Below are 22,761 nucleotides of genomic sequence, written 5' to 3' on the forward strand. Positions count from 1 at the left end.
GCCCCTCTTCCACACAAAACTAGCTATAAGGGTTGTCTGTGCTCACTATCTCCATCTCCTTCCCTGTTTTCAAAAGCGCTTGCAGTCTGGTTTTGTTCGATTCCTCTCACCAAAGCTTTCACTGTTGCAGTGACCTGTTCCAATGGATTCTTGAGTGGTAAACCCAACGGCCAGTTTCCACTGTTCTTCTTACTGGGAGGTCAGCAGCATCTTCCAGGCCACTACACTCTTAATTTTCTTCCTAGCTTCCTGGGTGCTCCCTCACAGTCTCTTCTGCAAAAACTTCCTTCTTTTCTTCCAACCTCTTAGTGTTGGAGGAATCCAGGGCTTAGCTTTGATTCTGTTTTGTTTTCCCCTGTACGGTACTCAGTCTTTGGTGATGTCAGTAACTTTCAGGCAGCCTAAATACTGACACTGCACATATGTATCTGTATCTCCAGAGCAGACCTTTAAAGTGAAGATGCACATATTCACTTGCCTGCTTAAGATTGCCACTTTGTTGAATGCATGATTCAAAATTAGCAAGTTTAAAGCTGTCTGGCAAGCAAGTCGAAACCAGATTTGCTAGTTTAGACAGTCTCAACTAGACAAGTCGAAATTAGACTGTCTAGACCATCAAGTCCAAAACTGAACTCCTCATCCTCCACCAACAAACCCCTTATTCCAGGTGCTTGATCAGATGTTTTTGCAAGTCATTTGTTTCTTCTGAATCATAGCATAGATCCAACAGATCAGCAGGCACTGCTGGTTCTACTTTCAAAACATATCCAGAACCTATACCACTTTCTGAATCTACTGCTGCCATGCTGGTGTGAGCGATCTTTTTTTTTTTTTTTTCCCCTTGCCTGAATTACTACAAAAAACTTCCAGTTGGTTTCTCTATATCTCCCTTTTCCTCCCTATAATCCTGCAGTGCAGGAGTTACAGTGATCCCTTCAAGGTATATTAGATAGACCTTTCAGGTACCACTTTGGCCTAGCTGCCCAATTGTCTACGTGTGTGTGTGTGTGTGTGTGTGTGTGTGTGTGTGTCAGGCCTTTGCATGCTGATTATTCTTGGCCTCTCTCTCTCTCTCTGGGGTCCCATCTTCCCTACTGAGACCAGGAGGCCCACTGCAACTGCAGTGTCCTTCCTGCCTCCCCAGCCTAGGAGCAGTTTTCCCCACGCTCCATACATTTCTCAATGCTGGGCCGAAGGGCATGCCCTCATGTCCTCTGGGCTTTTGGGGTCAGTTAGAGGATGGGTGTCATAAATCTCTTCCAATATGCCTACCTCTCCAAGTCTTTTGGATTTCTTCCTATGTGTACAGAGTTCTGGCATTCAGCTTGAAGTTATTATGGGCCACCATTGAGTCTAGGATTTGGTTGACAGACTGGTTAAATTGTTAGAAGCCCTCCCAGTTACTCCTCTGAGCACAACCAACCCAGCAAGTACCTTTGCTAAGCACATATCCATCTTTCTCTGTTGTGACGTAATAGCCCCTCATATGTGCTAGGACTTTAGTCACAGCAATTAGCAATGTTTGGAATTCCAGTGTGCAAGCCTTTTCCCTCCCCAGCCCTAAATCTGCTAGGATGTGATTTTAGTTACAATCCTAGAAGCGATGAACCATGAAGCATATGAAAGAAACTCATTTCCCCTTTCAGGGAAATTCAGGCTGTCAGGATCTTCCCGAAGAGCTTCAGCAGTCAAAGGGGTAGAGCTGCTTCTGGTGGTCCAGGAAGCTAAGTGGGGCTTGAGGTATTTAAGTCACCTGTGCTCCAATTCTCAAGGTCCTCATGTTCCCTATCCAACACTAAATTTCACCTAGGAGACCTAGCTAGGCTGTGAACTCAACTGATACACAGGAATTTACCGTTCACAGGACCAAACTCGAGTATTTCTTTCAGCTCTCTCAGTCCGATGGCTACCAGAAGTAAGAGGTTCACTTGGCAGGCAGAAGAAATTCCTGGCATCTCCTACTATGCCTTAAGCCAATGTTTCTCAACTGGGGCATTTTTGAATTAATGTTGAATTAATTCTGTGTTGTCAGGGTCTGTTCTATGCAGTGTGGAATGTTTAATGGCATTTTTGGTCTCTATTCCCTAGACTTCAGTTCTATCTCTTTCTTCTTTCCAAGTTATAGCAGCCAAAAATATGTGTAGATATTGCCACACATCCCAGGGTGGTGGCGGTGGAGGCAGCAAAACGGCTCATGGCTGAGACTTCTGCATTAACTAAAGGAGTAAGGGCTGGAGGAATCTTTCTCTTTTTCTCTGAGCTGTAAAGTTCCTTTGCTGAAGCAAAGTGTTTGTGTTCCTTAGGTTCTGGATACTTCCTACAACACTGGGAGGGCGCAAGGATAATGGACTGTTTAATCACTGTCACATGTCATAAGCTCTCTATAATACGAGCTGTAACCTGTTTTTAACCCAACTAGGCCTGACAACCAGTAACAAATTCTCACTTTTGGGGGCTTGCTGCTTGAAAGCGCTCAGAATACCTATCTCCATATTGAAATTCTAGCTGTTGACAGATCTAGACAGGTTAAGCAAAAATGAAATGGATTCAAGATTCGGAGGTAGCTCTCAGCATTCTCTAGGAAAGCCAGGGAGCCAAGTGCAGAGGCTACTCAGCCAGGAGCACTGCTGCAACTCCAGGACAGCAGCGTCCTGGTGACCGCTTTGCTGCCGGGCACAAACGCCAGAACTCATTCAGGTGAACGTATCTTTATATCAGGGATAGAATAAAGACCAGGATCTGGTTGGAAAGCAAACTTTGGGGCTTTGGAGAGGTAAGAGTCACAGGGCAGGAAATTTCCCAAACATACGAACATTGCTCAAACGGTCCTAAATCAGCCAAAAACTTGCGCCACTGGATCAGGTTATTGAGAAAAATTAAATCAGACCATATATTTTAGCTAACTTTCTGTTTTTCTGAAGTAGTGAACATAGGAACATTGAATTTCTTCACACGAGGGTAAGAGGACAATTAATGCATGTTGGAAAATAAAGCACAAATTTCACTTTCATCATGCTGAAGGATACTGGCTTTATTCATATTGTTATTATTCCCAGTGTTTTATATAACGTCATTTAAAGTGTCTTTCAAATAAAAATTATTTTCATTTTAATGGAGAATAAAATGATAGGCTCATAAAATCAAGTTTAATATCAAAAGAAGTTACATATAAAGATTGCTAAATTTCTAAAAATATGATAGGAAAAATACCGATCATACACTCATGTGAACCCATGGACACTTTAACCTGGAGGCTGGAGCTTCTGCTCAGATATGGTGCATGGCGGAACCGGTCTTTCCTCAATCTGACAGAACATCAGAGTCCTTTCAAAGTATTCATCAGTAGTTTTCTGTCATGAACATTAGTACTAAGCAGTATGGCAATCAGCACATTTGTCCTCAGGAGAACGACTCTTTGGAACTCCAGTGCCCTGATGAATCCTGCAGCCAACAGGATCCCTGCACAGCTGACTTCTAAGGAGTTGCACCTGGCTTAAGGCAGCAAGTCCACTACAGTCCAGAAGTCGATGACTTCTTATATTTACATATGAGAGCATTTGTTTTTCCCAGGCTAACTTTGTAGTATTCTACTGGCACCAAAGAGCCAAATGGCGACATTTTATCCGAACACTCCTGGTTACCACCTTCATATGAAGAAGTCACTCTCTCTGATGTGTCAGGTTTCTCTTCGGGAATCAAGCATTTCTTAATTCTAGGTTCACTGGTATGGGAGCCCTTGGAATCCAAAGGCATGTGGCTTCCTCCGCAATCTTTAAGGAGTCTGTGATGATCTTCGCTCAGCAACAATACAATGGTTCCACCAACATGTAGCACTCTGGGACAAAAAATGATACTTGGGCTGAATACATCTTTCCTTTCAGACGACGAACAATCTTGCTTTATTTAAAATAGTTGTTTTGAATTTGAAATTTAATTTTATCTATTTAAATACAAGTCTTTTTTTTGATAATTAGGCAGTGTCTTCCACAATGCATATTCATTATAGTAATTATGGAATCTCTAGTACAAATCTACTTTAATTATCTATTTTTACTCTACTTAAAAGGCAAACCTCAAAGTAATTTGTAGTCACATTCTAATAAATGATTCTAGAGAGAAGGCAAGTGACAGAAGCCTACAGAATCAGCATATTCAAGTAGGCAGGAGCTTGATGGCAGAGGAAAGCCACTGGGCAAGAGTTAGGACCCAGCCAAGGAATGGGAAAGAGAAGATCGGACAAACCAGGGCAGACTTTGAGATGTCAGCTTTCTGAGAGCCCATTTACTCAGTTTCTCAACCAAAGCTGGGGAGCACTTGTGTGGAAATGGAGAGGAAAATCCTACAGTCCTGAGAATGCTAAGGCTTTACTGAGCAACGGAGAAGTGACAAAATATACACCAGTGTTCAGAAACAAAAATAGGAGTAAGATAATTATAGACCCTGTTAATGTCTCTAAGCTCAGGACCTCAATTTTATGATTTAAATTCAGTTGTATAAATAAGCAAACAGGATGACAGCCCGGGGACCAAGAGGCAAAGGGAAAGCTTTGGTAGCTTTTGCTCATCCAATCCACGAGTGACCCAGACAACTGTCCCCAAACTGTGTCACATCATCATCAATTTCATACACAAGTTTGCTGGGGCTGCAGCAACCATCTCCTGATAGACAGGTCTTGCTTCCATGCCTCGTTCCCTTTGCAGTCTGCATTCCCAGCTCCCACACAGAAGATGGATGGAAAACTCTGCCGTTGCCTTACTGTACTTCACATAAGCTCTAAACCCCTTCCTGTGGCGCTCAGGAGACTCCTACATCATCTGACCTCACTTGCCTGTCCAGCCTCATCACCCGCCTGCTGGCCCCTGCTCAGGGACCTTCTGTCAGGTGCTCAAACTGGCCTCGGGACAGGCCTTGGTCTTGATGTTCCCTCTGCATTCTATACTGATCCCCTTGTGTGCTTTTGCATCTTTCAGGTTCTAGAGTTCAAATATCATCTCTGGGGATGGTCTGTCCCGACTGCCTACCTAAGGGGCCACTGCTTTTCTCTCACTCACTGGCAGATCACCCTATTTTATTCCCTGCGCCGTACCAATCACGATCTGCAATGACCCCGTGCGCCTGCTCCTTCATCGTCTGCCATCCCACACTGCTGTACCTGCAGTGCACAGAATGTGCAAACACCGCCAGCGCATGTGGAGGAGGCCGAATGAATCTCTCGGGGAGGCTGAGGATAAGAGTGAGAGGTAGGCGGCGGAGTGCAATCCTGCAGGAGGAAAATGAGAGCAAAACCCCTTCCACTGAGAAGAGGAGGGCAGAGGACAGATGCTTCTAGGGTGTGGAAACAGTAAAACATATCAGTATGTATAAACACGCAGAAGAAAATATAATAAGTGAGCTGCAACCCCCATCCTCACTGTATAAGCCAAGATTAAAAAAGAGACTCTGTTACTGAGGAAGGTCAGATTATGAAAAAAATGAGTACTCTTGAAAATGGAAATTGGTATTACATTTTTGGGACAGTAGTTTAGCAATAATGTATCAAAAAATAAAAAAAAATATAAACTTTGACCCAGCAATCTCACTTCTAAGATTATCCTAAGAAGACATAATAGCAGGAGGAAAAGAATAATAATGATGACAGCTAGTATTTACTGAGCACTTACTATGTGCCAGAAACTGTTGTAGATGCTTTGTATTATTTATCATTTCGCCTCTAAATTGTCGTTTCAAGCAAACTCACTTAACATTGTCACTTTACAGATGAAAAACTGAGATACTGTGATTTTAAGCAACTTGGTCAAATAAGTTTGAAAACTGCACAGATGTGCAGGGCACTGTTTTCTTTTTATTGCATTGTACTTAATTATAATAAAAAATTGAGAATTACCTACATGTCCAACTGTAAGTACCAGTTACATAATAGTATAATACTATGTCAATCACTGTAAATTATAAGGTGCAGTTAAACTGATCATAAGGAGATTCATGACATATTAGTGAGTGGGAAAAAAGGAGGTTATAGTAAAGCAAGTTAAGGATGAGTTCATCTATGTACAATTGAAAATATGTATCTATTCATGTATATGTAGAAGGTAAGATGCCTAGCAAGACATTCACCAATTTACTAGAAATTTTTTTGAATAACTGAGAAAATACTGCAGTAAAAATCACCTTAGTTCTGCTATTCAAAGATAAACATTTTTGATCAGCATCCTTCTAGGCATCTTTCCATGTACATATACACATAATTTCTTGCTAAACAAGCTATTCAGAAATTATAAAGTGACATTTTCCAAACCGTCTTTCTCTGAACACTACTGTAAGGGTGTTTCATGAAAATGATATTATTTCTTGAAAAAAAACTTGTAGGCGATCTGCTGAAGAAACTGCATCAAACTGTATAAAAGAGATCTCCCTTCTGCATGTGAATCTGCAGGGGCACATGATGTGGGGCACATGACACAGTTACCCTCGATCATGTGACCATGGAGCACATCAAGTCTTGACTATCTTAACCACTTACTACAAATCCTCTGCTTGGGCAGCCTTGTGTCCTCACTGTGCCCCGAACACACTCCTGGCTCCACTATTCACTCGAGAATACTTAGTGAACATCTGTCGTAGGAAACATGAAGTGGTCTCTCTAAGCTAAACTACACTGAAATTGTGCCTCTTCTCTGGAGCCACAACAAGCCCTTATGGCACACAGCGCTTTCTCCTTCCCTTACACTGAGCAAGCTGAATTCCTGTTTCTGCTCATGTGTTTTACACGGCTATGTCTGAGAGGGAAGCTCAAATACTGTATTTCTCTCAGTTCTTCACAATGCTCTGTACCTGTGAAATGGTTAATCTTAAATAAATCAGAACAGGAAACAACTGAGTTGAGAGTACATAGCTCATGCCACCACAGTAATTACTTGTCTAATGATCTTTAATTCTGATTCCATGTTCTTGAAAAATCCACAGAACCAAGTATCTCCACTGCCTATTATAAATAGGTTTACTGACTTCTTGTATTTTTCCTTATTTTTACTAACACAATTCCCCATCTCTTTGAACTTCTAGCTAGAGCCTTAAACTATAAGTAAACCATTGGGAGAGAAGTTATGTTTACTGAGATACTTATGTATATATCCTTACCTAGTTCTCAGAAGGGTTTGACGTGGTTTACGCTAAAAACTCAGTTAAGCGCTGACATACTGTATTTTCTAGGTGTCCAACACTGTTCCAAGAACTTTCAATTTACTGAATCTTCTGAATAATGCTGCAAGGTAGGTGTTATGATTTAAAGATTATGCACAAAGTGGTTAGGCAGTCTGGCTATGAATGAAAAACTATTAAAATGATACAGCCAAGATGGCAACCCAGGTAGCGTGGCTCCAAAGTCTGTTCTCGTAACCACTGTAACACGCTATATCGCCTACATAAAACTTCAATGCACAAAGAGTGAGGAAAAGGAAGTCTCTTATATTCAAATACATTCACTTGGAAATGGTCCTACAGAGGTACTCTAACTGCTGGAATTCCTGACTGTTCATCTTCCTTTCTGGTAAATATTTAAATTTGTTGCCAGGTGTCAGGGCAGACAAATCTATCATTGTCTCACTTTTAATTACTTGGCGTCAAAAACAAAACCAGCCTGCAGAAAGTCAGGCTGGTATAATTTTACTAGTGCTGAAAGGCCTATCGATTGCCCAACGACTTGTGGCAAGGTCAAAAACAGGGAGCACTAGATTCTAAGGTAGGGTGAGTCCATGCTCATCCGTATTAGTACCTCACATGGACTGGTTAACGGTATAGACGGTGAGTTACCTAGTGAAGCTAGGTAACAACGGCTGAGGGCAGAACAACAGTCACACTGGGAGTTTTTAAGAAATACCGATCTGCCAACTTACCAGTGAAATAGAGTCTGGATGGGGGGAAGTGGGGAACAGGCATCACAGGCAGCAGTATTTTATAGTGATCCTGTAATGGTTTTAACATGAAGTCAGGCTTGCAGAATCTTCTCAAGGGGCGGGTATCACTGGGCAGAAGAGGGATGGGTGTTGAGAAGTCCGAATTACAGGTGCTGCCCAGCCGTAAGAAGTCCCAGGGAATAAAACAAAAGTTAGGCAGCTGGCAACAGGGAAATGGCTTTTATAATAATTCAAAATAAGGATGGAGCACCTAGTTTATGAGATGCAGTGAGACAGCTTAGTTGGGCTTAGACTTTGAGCTAGACTTTAAATTTCCTCACAGAATGTTGTTAGCCTTGATGCCGAATTGTCTCCACCCAATACATATGATCCTTAAAAAGGGGTGGTTCAAATAACAGACTCACTGAGAGAGAAATTAGGGAAACAATTCCTTTCACAATAGCATCTAAAAAAATGAAGTATCTAGGAATCAATCTAATGAAGGAGGCAAAAGACCTCTACACTGAAAACTACAGCACTCTGAAAATAAAAGATTGAAGAGGCTATAAGAAAATGGAAAGTCATCCCTTGCTCCTTGGTATAAAGAATCAACATAGTGAAAATGGCCATACTACCAAAACTGCTATATAGATTCAATGTAATCCCAATTAAAATTCCATCAGTATACTTCACAGAACTTGAGAAAATAATACAAAAATTCATCTGGAACAAGAGACCTAGAATAGCAAAAGCAATTCCAAGCAACAGAGACATGAAAAGGGGGTATCACAATCCCCAATTTGAAACTATACTACAAAGCCATTGTGATAAAAACAGCATGGTACTGGCAAAGAAAAAGACCCGAGGATCAGTGGAATAGATTGGAAGATACAGAAACAACTCCAGATGTACTCAGCTACCTCATCTTTGACAAAGGAGCCTTTTTAATAAACTGTGTTGGAAAAAGTGGTTTTCAACCTGCCAAAGATTAAAACTAGACCCTTACCTTTCACCATGCACTAAACTCAAATCCAGGTAGATTAAATATCTAAATATTAAAACAGAAACACTAAACTTGCTGGAAGATAAGTTAGGCAGAACACTCAAAGACACTAGCAAAGGAAATGACTTTATGAACAAATCCTCAGTAGCATGGGAACTAGCACAAAGAATCAACAACTGTGCTCTCATCTTATTAAAAAGCTTCTGCACTGCAAGAGAAACCACCAACAGAGCTAAGAGACAATCTACAATGTGGGAAAAAAATTTTACCAGCTGCTCCTCAGACAAAGGACTATTATCTAGAATTTATAAAGAACTCCAAAAAAATCAGGGCCCCCAAATATAAAGACCCAATTCTAAAGTGGGCATCTGAAATGAACAGACATTTCTCAGGCAAAGAATTAAAAGCAGCAAATAAATATATGAAAATATGTTCCACATCACTGTCATTTGAGAGATGCAGATGAAAACAACACTGAGATTCTACCTCACTCCAGAAAGAATGGCTGCTATCAAGAAATCAACCAATAACAAAGGTTGGTGGGGTTGTGGGGAGAAAGGAACCCTTCTCCATTGTTGGTGGGAGTACAGACTGAACCACTGTGGAAATCAATAAGGAGATACCTCAGAGAACTAGGATTAGAGAGGTTCCACTTGACCCAGCCATCCCTCTGCGGGGTATCTTTCCAAAAGAATTAAAAGAATCACACCACAGTGATATATGTGAACCCATGTTTATAGTGGCACAGTTTGTAATAGCTAAAACTTGGAAACAGCCCAATTGCTCATCAATTGGAGACTGGATAAAGAAGATGTGGTTTTTCTATAAAATGGAGTACTACTCAGCCATAAAGAATGAGAAACTAGAGTCACTAATAAAAAAAATGGATGCATATTGAGGCCATAGTCTTAAGTGAAACTAATAGGACACGCGTAAATACCGAATAGTTTTTCTGGTGTGAAAAGCTGAAAGTGTAAATAAGAGCCAATTGTATAACTGATAATGTGAAATAGGAAGAAAAGGGCTAATGGCGTAGGGGAAGTGGGAAGGGTAAGGGAAAAGAAAAAATGTGAGAAAAGGAAAAAAATGGAAACAAAGTCTTTGTAAACAGGGGAGGGTGAAGCGGGTGAAGGGAGGGCAGGGGTATGGGGAAAAATGAGAACCAAGATCTGTCATGTAAAAGGACATGATCCCAAATGATGAATGCAACTGTACTGTATACCTAAAATGTGCCAATAAACTCAATGAAAAAAACGTGATGGCACATTACTCACATAGTGACATAATAACATACTTATGTAATAGCATTTACACTGTCTGGTTCTATCAAATGCCCTGCTGAGACAATTTAAATGAATTGACTTCTTTTTTCTCATCCGTTCCTTCATTAAAAAAATCAATTAATTTTATTGGTACAATTTAAATATATATATATATATATATATATAAAACAGGGGCTGGGGATTTAGCTCAGTGGTTCTACTGCTTGCCTTACAAGTACAAAGTCCCGAGTTTAATTGCTGGTACAAAAATAAATAAATCTACACACACACACACACGCACACATCACACTCATCAAAGGGGCTTTGTACTTATACATGGTATTGCTTGATTCTTTTTTGTCATTTTCCCTCCTTCCTTTAACCTCCCTTTTCCCCTTATTTACAAAAGCTCCATTTCCATTTTTTCCTTTTTTAATCAACGCCCCAATCCCTCACAGTTTCCCTTTCCTTTTGAACAGTTTCTTCCTAATTCTTATTTATTATCTATTCTACATTTTGGTTCTCATTTACCCTTTCAGTTTATGTGCATTCTAGGTTCACTCTTTTATTATCTCAAATGAGTATAAAATATACACTCAGGCTTCACTCTCTGAACCTCTCAAAGAAATAGTTCCAATAAATTATATTCTCTTTGGTCCACATTAGAAACTCAGAGATGAACAGTATTCTGCATCTCTGTTTCACAGCCAGTGACAGTCCTGACCGCCCTAAGTTACTGAATGGTCCTTAGGTAGCAGAATTCTGTTTTGGGGTTAGCAGCAGTACAAACATCAGGAAGTTAATCTTTCTGGGCCTCAGTTTATACCCATAAAGGAGGTTTTCTGGTGAAGATTCACAGCCAATATGTAAGTTACTTGGTCCTGTGACTAAAATGCAGCTTTTCAGATTGAAATTTATAAAGATAAATAATAATACTTTATTTCATTATAAACTTCACACTTAAAACCTTAGAAAATTAAGTTCAGGAATAACTTAGGAAATTACTACAATGCAATCAGAACTTCAAAGCTGTAATATATTTTGGTTAAATGCTCAGTAGCTAAAAAGTACAGAAAAAAATTCAACAACTTACCTTTCCATTTCTTGTAGAATGGTTTTGATGTCTTTTCCTATTTTAAACTTTTTCCCAAATGGAATGTCAGAAATAATAATATCTACACTTTCTGAAGGCAGTGGCAATTCTGAAATAGAGAAATCAGAGAATCCTATTAAAGTCAAATATTTACAACCTAAATAAGGAGAAAATTGAGGTACATGGGATTATCTTTGCCTATTAAATAAAATTTAGAGTTGCTCATATTATTTCTATGAAATTATAAGATCTGAAATGCTTTCAGAATCACTAGAGATAAATGGTCTAATCATTACATTCTGTCCTTTGAAAATGGATTTTCAGGTATAATAAAATATGACATAAGTTAACAAAATTTTAAATTAACCAGAAAATTCAGTTCTCTAAACATATTATATACATAGAATTGTCAGATCCAGGAAGAAATACAGTCTAGAAAAATTTTACAAAATTATATGCTGAAATTTTGATGTAATGATATATGAAATTCTGCATGTTAGATCTCTTTGCTTTTAAAGGAGAAGATCCAAAGCTACCCTTGTATATTTAAAGGGAACAGAAAAGATGAAGAATGTCTATGTAAGACCTTATTATACAGTTAAAAAATCAACACAATGTATAGCATCACTAAACAAAATTAAATATATATGATTATTAAATGTGAATTTTCTCCTCAGAAATTACCATAGGGTAAAACACTCACATTTTCTGAGTGTGCTTTCCACTTCCTACCGCTTTTACTTCCCACCCATCATCTAAATTAAGTTAGAAGGACAATGTCTCAGTTTTCTTGAGACAGGATCTCACTGTTTACCCCAGGCTGGCTTCAAACTTGGAATTGTCCTGCCTCTGCCTCTTGAGTGCTGGGATTATAGGCACGAGCCCCCATGCCTTGTTCAATTTTCATTTTGAATAGTATCTAATTCTGTAAAATGTAACAAAATTTGAATAATCTTTATAAACTACCATATAAAATTTGTGGGCAGGAAACTTAAAAACAATAAAAATATCCCGGGAAAGTCTAACGACCACTTGCTACCTCTTTTGTAGTTTTAATCCTTATGTGAGATTAGCCGAAGAGTGCACTGTTAGAAAAAAGTAACAGGGTAATATTCTTTTAAAGCTAGGCAGGAATTCTTTTCTATTGACTACCACTTTTTGGTTTACTTTACAGTGCTGCGGATTGAACTCAGGGCCTCATGCATGCAGGCAAGTGCTCTACCACTGAGCGACAGCCCATCCAACTTACGTTCCGACTCCATGCACTTGGCTTTACGATGCTAAAGTAGGACACATCCTTTAAGCACAGTTTCTACACTGCTTGCAAAGCGACCAAGGACAATAAATAGGCAATGAAGGAATCAAGTGTTTTTCATGAGAGGAACCACATCATAGCTTCCCCTTGTCTAATCCCAAATCTTTCTTTTGCTGGATACCACTCTCACTAAAGCCCTACTCATGAAGTAGGTGCCCAATTTATCCAGATGTGGATTTTCTCCTTCTGTTATCTATTTTCACCCGCAATATTGTGCTACAATTTTCAATCCTGCTTTATAATTTTAGAAGTTGCAATAAAATTCACACTGGTAGAAAAGACTTTATTTTTTAGTAAAAAGTTCCAAATGAAGCATTGTCATTTTCCAAGTGAGTATAAAATAAAGTTCTGGTGATGCGGTGTGGGGCACACAGGCTGCAGTGTGACAGCCGTGCGTGGCCTGGTCACTGCTACCTGTGCAAGGGAACGCGCGCACCCACTTCAGAGGGTAACAGATGAAACCACACGCGTGAAGCATGTGGAACAGGGCCTGCCCGGCACACGGTGAGCACTGACTGTTGTCAGCTCCTTGGTGGTTATGATTTACAACTTTGTTTATGACAAAGTCCGGAGAGATGATAGATGGAAACCCAGTGGGCCAGAACCCTTGAAGGAGCTCTGCAGAATCCAGCATTTTCTTTCCATTCCTGCGAGGTCCTTGAAGGCCTAGGCAGGACAAGCGCTTGCAGGTGTGCTTGTGCTTTTTCAGTCCCCTTTCCTGCAGCCGTGGTTCCCAAGGTTGTGGGCCCCAGGCCGGCACTTGGTAGAAGTATCACCACGAGCTAGTACGTAGGAGAAGCAATCAGAAGCTTCTGCAAAACACTGATTTCTCGCCTCACTTCCAGTTTCTGATGCAGAAGCACCAAAGATTGTGAGCCCTTGACCCATCAGAATCAACACATAGTAAAACCTTTCAAATTATTAATTGCTCTGAATTGCCTGCAAATGGTTTGCTTGTAACTAAGGAGACAAGATTCTGAAATAGAAGCAGATCAAAACAAACAAGTAAAAACCATTCATTTTTTACATTTTTGTAGTCCTTTAAAATTTTATTTTTAAATTAAAAAAAATCTCATTTTAAAATACTGGTTGTTTTGAGCAAAATAACTACCCTATTTTTTCTGCCTTCCAGTAGAAAAATGTTTAAAATTCAGATTTATAGCCCCAGGATTTCTTCCCATACGTTTGAAGGGCTTTGAAGATATTCTGTTGTGCACATATTTAAAACCACACTAAGTTGAAGACTTCCTAATTTTCTTTTTGGCACAGGGTCTTTCTACGTAATCCAGGCCAGCCTTGAACCTAGTGGGTAGCTAGGCTTGTGATCCTTCTGCCTCAATTTACCGAGTGCATATTCCCCATGCCTCGCTTTAACTGAGGGGTGAGGACTTACAGAATTGGGCATACCTGGCTTCCTATTTTCTTTCCTTGCACTGTCTGTTATTTTTTCCAGTGTCCTGGTTTCTAATACTCACATCCTGTCATGTAACAGTAATTCTGATAGTTGTTTAAAATTAATTGTACATTTAATTCAATCCTCTTTACCAATCATTTTGCCTTGACTTTCCTTGTTTTTCAGCTGGCTCGTCTCTTAAATGTCTGGATTTAATGAAAAATTCCACTCCTCTCAACGGGCTTATAGTAAACTGTTATATGAATTTTTTCATATTTGAAAAATTTTGTACAAAAATGACATTTTTGGTTGGGCACAATATTTCTGTGTAACACACAGCTTCATTAACTCTGTAAATACAATGTCCAACCTTGTTAAGTAAGCCCTGTTCTATCTATAACTCCCTTTCCATTGTGGACGAAATAAAATTTGAAAATTATTTCATTAATTATCTTTCCCTTAGTTGCTGCTGGTAGATTTTTTCCCCCTTTTTTCTCATTTAAACAAGTGCAGAAGCGGGCAAATCTTTCATTGAAATTTTCATCTGCCATTTTAACCCAGAAGTCTGTAATCGTCTCAAACGTACACAAGGCAGTTTGCCATCTGGATTGGGTCGCCGTATAATTTATAGTCCAATCAAGAACACTGCTGAGAATGAGAACGCTAGAAATCAAATTATATAGTTTGAAATACTTATCCTATAAACTGGCTTACAATGGAGGACTTAAAAATTGTATCTTTTTTTTCTCCTACCTTTTTCATTTTTTCTGAGCATTTTATTACAAGGCATCAGTGGTGCTTTTTCAACATCTTGTTCCGCAGCTTTTCTTGGCCAGAGAACCAGGCACTGCTATAATCCATGAGAAGCCTAGCAAACATCCTAAGTTCTCCTTCTTCTCCTTGGTGATGATTCTGGCTTTCCCGTCCTAGGACCGTGTCTGGGTGTACCTGGTCAGGGCAGCCAGGCAGCCAATTTGAGTCCTCAGCAGACCTGGCTCCCTTCTTGGGGGCAGAGGATGCTCAGATTCATAGTCTTTCTTTCCAAGCTGCACACAGGTTTGCTCCGCCTGCTACCCCACAGACATGTCCATGGGCTCGGCCCCTTCCTGTGGGTGCCAGCCAGCCTCCCGTCAGCTCTCCCAAGCTGAAGTGCCGGACACCTCACTATGAGGCACCTCGTGTGGGGTCTGGGTGCAGGGTAAGGGGGATGTGTCATGGTTTTGTTCGGCAGGCTGTGGATCTGCAGGCCCCGGTGGAGTCCTGGAGGAAGTGGGAACTTGGGATCACACATCGCAGGTGGGTGGTGTAGGAGAAGAGCTGTGGGTACTATTTTTTCAAACCAGTATTCAATATTCAATATTTCAACATTAAAAGTAACAAACAAAATAATTATTTATGGTATGGATTTATATATTGACCAGCTTCTTAGATATTTTAGTCTCTACTCCCATGGCATTATGGGTATTTTTATGAAGAACAGAATATTTTTAAAAGACTTTACAAACTTTTAATAAAATCAATCTTCAAAGTTTCATTTCCATGTTTAAAAAAGTTTTTTTTTTTTTTTTAATACTTTCCCTTCAGGTGTGAGAATAATACACAATACAGCAAATTCTGCTAAAAGACACTCTTAATTCTTAATTGTTTCTTTCACTGGGAAATTGCAAATGTTGTAGCTCTCTAGTTCACAGTTTTTCCAGTGTTTTTTTTTGGGGGGAACCAGGGATGGAACTCAGGACCTTGGGCTTGCCAGGCAGGTTTGGTGCCACTGAGCTACAGCCCACTCCCTCTAGAGTGACTTTGACAAATATCTTCACAACACAAAATGGAAATAAATTTCCTCTACTGTTTCATTTTATCAAATTTAGATGCTGAAAAATTAAGGCTTTCTCAATTTCATTCCATCCTAGAATACACAGGTCCAACTAAAATGAAGAAAATCATCAGACAATCTCTGTCATAAGATAGCCAAGTGTACTGCAAACTTTCAGAATTAAATCTTATGCATTAGTGAGATAACTGTAGTTTGTTATGTCTTCCTTGGTGTTTTATAAGGATACTGTCAAATTTGTTTTTAATAACTGTAATTCATCAAAATAAATTCAAAAGCTAACGATTTTGGCATTCCATTTGTTGAATCCTTTGATTACAGATATACAATGGATTTGGAACAAAATGCAACCAAATTCCGCAAGTTGTCTATTTTTTAAAAAGTGGTAGGTCTGTTTTGAGAAGCTCTTAAGAGATTTGCACTTTAAGACCCAACTGATGACGGCAAGCAAAGAGAGAAAGTGCAACTGAAAGAATTTCAGTCGACAGAATGTTGCAGCCTGTGTGGAGATAATTATGAATCACATGGGTACCATGTTAAATTCCAGGTATGTTTCTGTACCATGGATTTTAGAAAGAATATTAATTTTTATTATATCGTGGTATGCTGAATTAATGAATAAACAGGCATGTGCACTGTTGAGCTAAACTTACAACAGCATTCACAGATGTTTTATTTTTTACAGGGACAAAAATTTCCTAAATTTCTAAGAATTCAGAGGGCAAAATGCTAACCACTACTGTAATTGACTTAATTTTCTTTCTGAAGCATTTGATAAATTTGATACAAAACTGGCAGCATTTAACTGTTCGCTAGCACAGGTCTTCTGATGGAGCCAATATAACAACAGCCATAGATTCATTCTGTTTATGTGTATAAGGAAACTTGGAGTTGAATATGAGCAAAACTCATTTAGAAAAAGAGCTATTTAATCCAAATGAAAAGTCATGCTTCATAGAGTGATATTTAAATGTATATTCTTTGGTTTCATGTGATAAACAGTTGGCTTTGGGCCATGCATCCTTAAAATAATTACCAAGTTTTGAAGAGAACACAGTAGTAAATGGAGTTGTTCCCCCACTCCCCAATGGGGATCAGACTAACTCAGGACCTTGTGCTTTTGAGACAGGCATGGCACCACTGAGCTAAATCCCCAGCCCTGTAAATGGAGTTTTGAAGTAGATGCATTTCACTTGGTGAGTGACATCACCACGGCCCTCACAGTAGACAGTAAATGTCAAAAGATGTTTCACTCAAGTCTTGCATTCATTATTAGCTTTTGTGAGAAATGAAAATTTGGCATTTACTACGGCATTAAAAACGTACTTTAAAAGACTAATTGTTGTTGAAAGGGGTTATGACAAATGAAAGTGTTAGTAAACAAAAAAATACTACCCCACATAATATATACATTAAATGCTCCCATACAAGTGAAAAGGGCTTTGCAGCAAGGTCAGGCAAACCCTCTCCACAGCAAGACTCTTGTCCCCTGTGCCCTCCACAGTTTCCATGCACACCTCATCTGCTGCTTTCTACACTTCCTCTCAGGCCCCAGCCTGGCAGCCTGGCAGCTTCATGAATCTTGAGGGTGCATGCAAATGACACACTCTGCTACAACAGCAGGGGCCAAGCAGGCAGGGCAGGACAGGACAGGCGTGAGAGAAAGGCACGCCTGTGAGAAAGAAAATGCAACCACCATGGGGGCATTTGTGGACACACTGCGAAAAAACATGTCCTACTCCTGGAAGGGTGTCCATAAATGACACCCAAGGGCTGGGCGTTTGGCTCAGTGGTTCTACTGCCTGCCTTGCAAGTGCAAGGTCCTGAGTTCAACCCCTGGTACCAAAAAAAAAAAAAGACACCTGAGAGTGAAGCACAGTGGTTGCCAGTAACCTTGTCATCACCAAAGCAATGCCGGACACAGGCTGTTGAGTGTCTAACTGGGAGCAGTGGAAACATTTTCTTTTATTTAGTTATGCTTTTAGCATTTAATTAAATCTTAATGTGTTTCTCTTGTTCAGATCTGTATGTTATAGCTTCCATCCTGTACTAAGAATATAAATATATTTGCGTAACCAGTGACTGTTATTTCCTAAGATACTGCAGCTTGTCAGATGATACTCATTTGGTTCCAAATTTTCATGATGATTAAAACTCAGAAATAAATACATACAATTTCTGCATGTTAAATGATCATCTATTTTTACACTAGTGGAGGCTTATAAAGCAAAGCGAACATACTAAAAAAGTGGAAAAAGCCATTAAAGCACAATAAAGAATATGATGATGTTATAGGAGCATAAGTTCTGATGAGGGTATTACTGAATTTCCAGACATGTCCACATTTAATAGGGATCTTAAGGTCATGATATCTCGTAGGCATTTTACTTCATGTGTTACATAATAAATTCCCATCTATGCCTTACGAAATAGGTACTATCTTTATCTTATAAATTAAAGAAAAAAAAAAGAGAGAGACTCGGTTTTTAGCTGAAAGCCACACAACAAAGAAATAAAGGTAAAGCCAGAATTTACAATTGGTCTGTTGGACTCTAACGTCCATGTAAGTGCTTAGTTGCAGTGGTAAAAAGGCATGAAATACCGAAATTGAGAATGTTGAAATGGATTCACAGACTTCAGCATCCTAAACTGTATTGTCATCAGAGCTGTTACAGGTCAAACCGAATCAACAAAGGAAATGAGTAACCGGCTAGAATGTCAGCTGTGCAGTGAAGGGCCAAACACTGTTCTTAAAAATAAGTCCAATTTCTACCTTTAAAAGGACTGCTTGGCTGGGGATGGAGCCCAGTGGTACAGCACTTGCCTAGCATGCATAATGTTCTGAGTTCAATGTGTAAAACTCCAATCAGTCAATCAATCAATCAGTAATTAAGTAAATTAAAGAACAAACTAGCCATCTTTATTTTGAACGCACTTCAGACGGGCCTGCTCCTCCTGCTCCACGGATGCAGCCCTTGGCTTGTGGAATCACCAGACTTCAGTTTACCCACCAGCTGGCAGCAGGCTGGACAACTCTTCTCCCTGGATCCTCTCTCGATCACCAGCTGTTCCTCTACTTGATGCTCACCTTTCAGGACTCTTAAGCATCTGAAGGTGCTCTGGGACTCAGTCGTTCCCCTGTTTATACTCTTTCCCTAGGCGAGCCAGGAATTTCAAGGTTACCTCTGTAGTTGATGCCCACCCTCACCCCTGAACTCCAGATCTGCCCCTGACTAGGTATCTTCTCCACTTGGTGTCTAACAGTCATGTGAAACTGAACAAGTTTAAACTTTTAACTTCTCCCTTCAATCTTTTCTGTATCAATAAGTGATAACTCCATCCTCTAGCTCTTGAGCTAGGAAGCTTAGTTGCTCTTTTGTTCACACTCCACATCCAATCCAACAACCTACCCTCATGGCTTTACTTTCAAAGCTATGTTTCTAACCTTCTTATCGACAACTCCATGTGTTCCATTTTGGCGACACCACCCTCTCTTCTTCCCTGGATTAGTTCACTCGTCTGTGGTTGTCCTCCCCTCACTACAGAACACTCTGACTGTGGCAGATCCTTTCGAGAAAGAGGATTTATTTGGTTATGTGGTGTCACAGAGAAGCCCTTTGGTTAAAAAAACAATGGAGTACTTTTTGCTTCTATGTAAAGTGAAATTGTGGGAAATGCCCTCAAAATGAAAACTGATAAAAGTGAAGCTGGCTGGGTGACTGAGGTCCCACGGGGAATTTAGCACTTCCTCCCTCAGGTCGCCAAGGTGCTGTTGGGCACGGGGAGGGTTCCGAAACCCACTGCTCAGGAAGAATTTATGAAGCAATCCAGTCTCCTTCTCAGAGAAACAGCATTCTTAAAGAATCAGGATTCATGAACGCTTGATTTCCGTCTAATCATCCTTCAGTTTGCTATAGAATCTTGCGTTGCATGCACAAAATCCTATTAAAAACTTTGTTGGTTAAAAATGTAGTCAGTGGAGTTGGGGATTTAGCTCAGTGGTTTGCCACCTGCCTCGCAAGTGCAAGGATCCAAGTTTGATCCCCAGTACCAGAAACATAAAACAAAAAAACAAAAAATGTAGTCAGTGGCTGCTAACAACTACGGGATCTCCATCAGTCCCATAAATTTTTCTTTGGCTGCTTTATTATGCTTTAATATAAAAGAGATCCTAATATTTTCTTCTGTTGATGCACCTCTTTACTATATTTTTCTATAATAAAAGATATAAACAGTATTTTGTTTACAGGTTTGAAACCTAGTTACTGCCAAGAAAATAAAATTTCCTTAGCTGGAAATGAAATGTGCTAATATTTTTAAAGGAGAGAAGTGTATTATGGAAACAGCAGATGTGTTAGTTACTTTACTCTCATTGCTGAGACAAAATACCTGACATTCAAAGTTAAAAGGGAAAGGTTTATGTGTAGCTCACAGTTTGTAGAGGCTTCTACATAAGTGGCTGGCTCTGGGGCAGAGTGGCAGATGGCAGAGGAACAACAGTTCATGGCAGCGGAAGACAGCAAAAGCAAGCAAGCAAAGGACAACCGCAGCCCTTTCTGTCCCTTATATCTTATCCAGACTACTCAGGGCAGGTAGCATGCACACCCTTAATCCTAGCACCCTTGAGCCTAGCCCCACCATGAATCAATCATACACTGTAGATCCAGTCACCTCAGATAAAGCCCATCTATGACTACATGAGGCTTTGTGGGGGACATCTAGACCCAAACCGTAACAGCAGAGGAACAAGAATGCCGGGATTCTCTAAACTAGTCTAAAAATTACGGCTGCTAAGGAAATGTTATTTGAACTTGGTTTTAGAGACATGATTCTGAGTCATGTCTGCCACTGCTGATTCCCAGTCAGTACACAGGGGTCAATGGTTTCCCTCTACTTCACAGGTGACCAGGGTCCCTGCTTGCCCCAGACCTTCCCAGCTTCTGAAAGAACTGCTTTAGAAACTGGGGCCGATGGTTACTTCACTCCTGTGTGTGTCAGGGACACTGCCCAATGTGAGGCAAGAAGATGTTAGGGGAATTCAGAACATTTCAGATAGATCAGCTGAAATAAATTTGAATAATTTTTATTATGCCACTCTCTTTATTTTATGCTTATATTAATGTGATGCCTGTTCAAGAAGCGAGAAATGATTCAGACACAAAAAACACTGCTTAAAATGGCATGCTTTTACTTAAACACTAATGGAAAAACTATATAAATGTTGCCTCATAATCAGGAACCTTTTGAAAAATAAAGTTATAATATTCGAAGTATTAGTCCCACAGATACATTACAGGGCATAAGCAATTAAACCTTCATATATAGAAAGTGGTTCTTGATTTTAGTTCTTACCTATGACAGAGACTTTAAGTAATTCAATCTTATCATTAAGGCCTGCAGCTTTCAGATTGTCCCACGCACCAAGCAACTGTGAGTCGCTGACATCAGCACCTACATAATACCCATCCTATGGAGAGAGAAATTTGTATTTTAAGTAGAAATAAAATTATTAGATATCTCAGTAATTAGGAAAATCTACCTGTATTTTTTCAAATAGTGAACATTAACAGATTGTTAGCAAAATTAAAAGCATTGCACCGTGACTTTAAACTTTTAAGATCTGTTAATATGTTACAATTAAAAATTCCTAAAGAATTTGGATTAGTATAGTCTAGGCTATGACCAATTACTGGACTCTTGTCACATTTTCCTAAAATTTTCATATAGAAAAAAAAACAAACCAGTTTAATCTATTTCAACTATGGTGAATAGTAACTCAAAACATTAAAAGTAATAATCCCATCACTGGTAAATTATTCATTGGTATATTACTATTGGTAGATTAAAGTAAACATATAGTTTACACCAAATTTTACCACTTACTGGCCATTCTTTAGCAGCTTCCAAAAGTATTGTTCCAAGTCCACACATTGGATCTAAAACAAATGTACCAACCTATAAATAGGAAACATGAATTTTTATTGTTAGGTCTCCCATAAAAGAAACTTTAACAATACTTCAAGGTTCCTTCAAGATCTTAACTTCAAGAAATGTAATAATACTTTTTATACTTCAATAGTAATTTTAAGTAAAGTTCAATGTTTGCCATGTTTGCAGAATATGAAAAAAATCAGTGTGGCCAAAACACAGTGGAGGTGACACTGGAGAGCAAGCCAAAGGGATGCCATCCAGATAGGCCGAGAGACATGAATCTGACAGGTCAAAAACAACATGTCACTCATCCTGCGTGCCCACAGAAGGCACTTGGGTTCTCTGCTCCTCATCCAGGAACCCAGGCTCACGAACCAGGTGCCATTCAGAGGAGCCGTCAACATGGCTGAGGGAAAGCATGACAGGTCATCCAGTGCTCTGAACGGTGCCACTGGAAGTGTCAGAGTATTCACAGGGAGGCTACTGAGGGAGTCCAAGCAGGAGACGATGGTGGCTTGAATGAAGAGAGGTACTGGGAGAAGTAATTGGATTCTGGACATATTTTTAAAAGGTGGCTCTAAGAGGAAGAATTGGATGTGAGATATTAAAGACAGATAATTGGCCAGAGTGACTCAGGTTTTCTATCTGAGCAATGAGAAGAATTGCCTGTTACTGAGAAGGGAGGAAACATTTTGGAAAGAATATGAATATAATTCTGGACATGTTAATTTCGAGATACTTCTCAGATTTCCAAGTACACATCCAGTAAGTCAGTAGACATATGAATCTATAGTTCAAGGGTTCAAGGTACAGATATGAAGTTTGGAGAAACTGGTGTGAGTTAGTTTGTAAATGGTACTTGAAGTGTCAGAACTAGATGAGATCACTTAGGAAGCAAGGGATGTCAAAAGAGGGAAGCCTATTGACTGAGCTCTGGTGATTTCCTAAATACAGATGTTTGGAAGATGAAGATCCAGATATTCACACCAAGAAGCAGCACATAAGATGCAGAAGGAAAATCTAGTGTGCTCGTTCTGAAAA

The 22,761-nt window shown here is 39.7% G+C and overlaps 2 protein-coding genes across 6 annotated transcripts in view; one reads left to right on the forward strand and one right to left on the reverse strand.

Moving 5' to 3' along the window:
• Positions 1 to 22,761, forward strand: part of Tmem178a (transmembrane protein 178A) — a 64,286-nt gene that overhangs the window by 30,442 nt on the left and 11,083 nt on the right. The window lies entirely within an intron of this gene.
• Thumpd2 (THUMP domain containing 2) overlaps positions 3,027 to 22,761 on the reverse strand; it is a 32,447-nt gene continuing 12,712 nt past the window's right edge. The window contains exons 6-11 of one of the 5 annotated variants that reach the window (XM_010604954.3): positions 21,673 to 21,744; positions 21,142 to 21,256; positions 11,251 to 11,359; positions 7,893 to 8,065; positions 5,153 to 5,260; positions 3,717 to 3,835 (exon numbers count right to left, since the gene is read on the reverse strand). In XM_010604954.3, the coding sequence (XP_010603256.1) occupies positions 3,798 to 3,835; positions 5,153 to 5,260; positions 7,893 to 8,065; positions 11,251 to 11,359; positions 21,142 to 21,256; positions 21,673 to 21,744 (615 nt within the window). In that variant the 3' untranslated portion in view covers positions 3,717 to 3,797. Of the gene's footprint in view, positions 3,836 to 5,152; positions 5,261 to 7,892; positions 8,066 to 11,250; positions 11,360 to 13,674; positions 15,285 to 21,141; positions 21,257 to 21,672; positions 21,745 to 22,761 lie in introns of those variants that run through there. The other 4 variants (XM_010604952.3, XM_010604955.3, XM_010604953.3 and 1 more) reach the window with 4 other exon arrangements.

The sequence above is a fragment of the Fukomys damarensis genome, unplaced genomic scaffold, assembly GCF_012274545.1.
Source record: "Fukomys damarensis isolate Sample0158 unplaced genomic scaffold, DMR_v1.0_HiC HiC_scaffold_2, whole genome shotgun sequence".
NCBI classification, from domain to species: domain Eukaryota; kingdom Metazoa; phylum Chordata; class Mammalia; order Rodentia; family Bathyergidae; genus Fukomys; species Fukomys damarensis.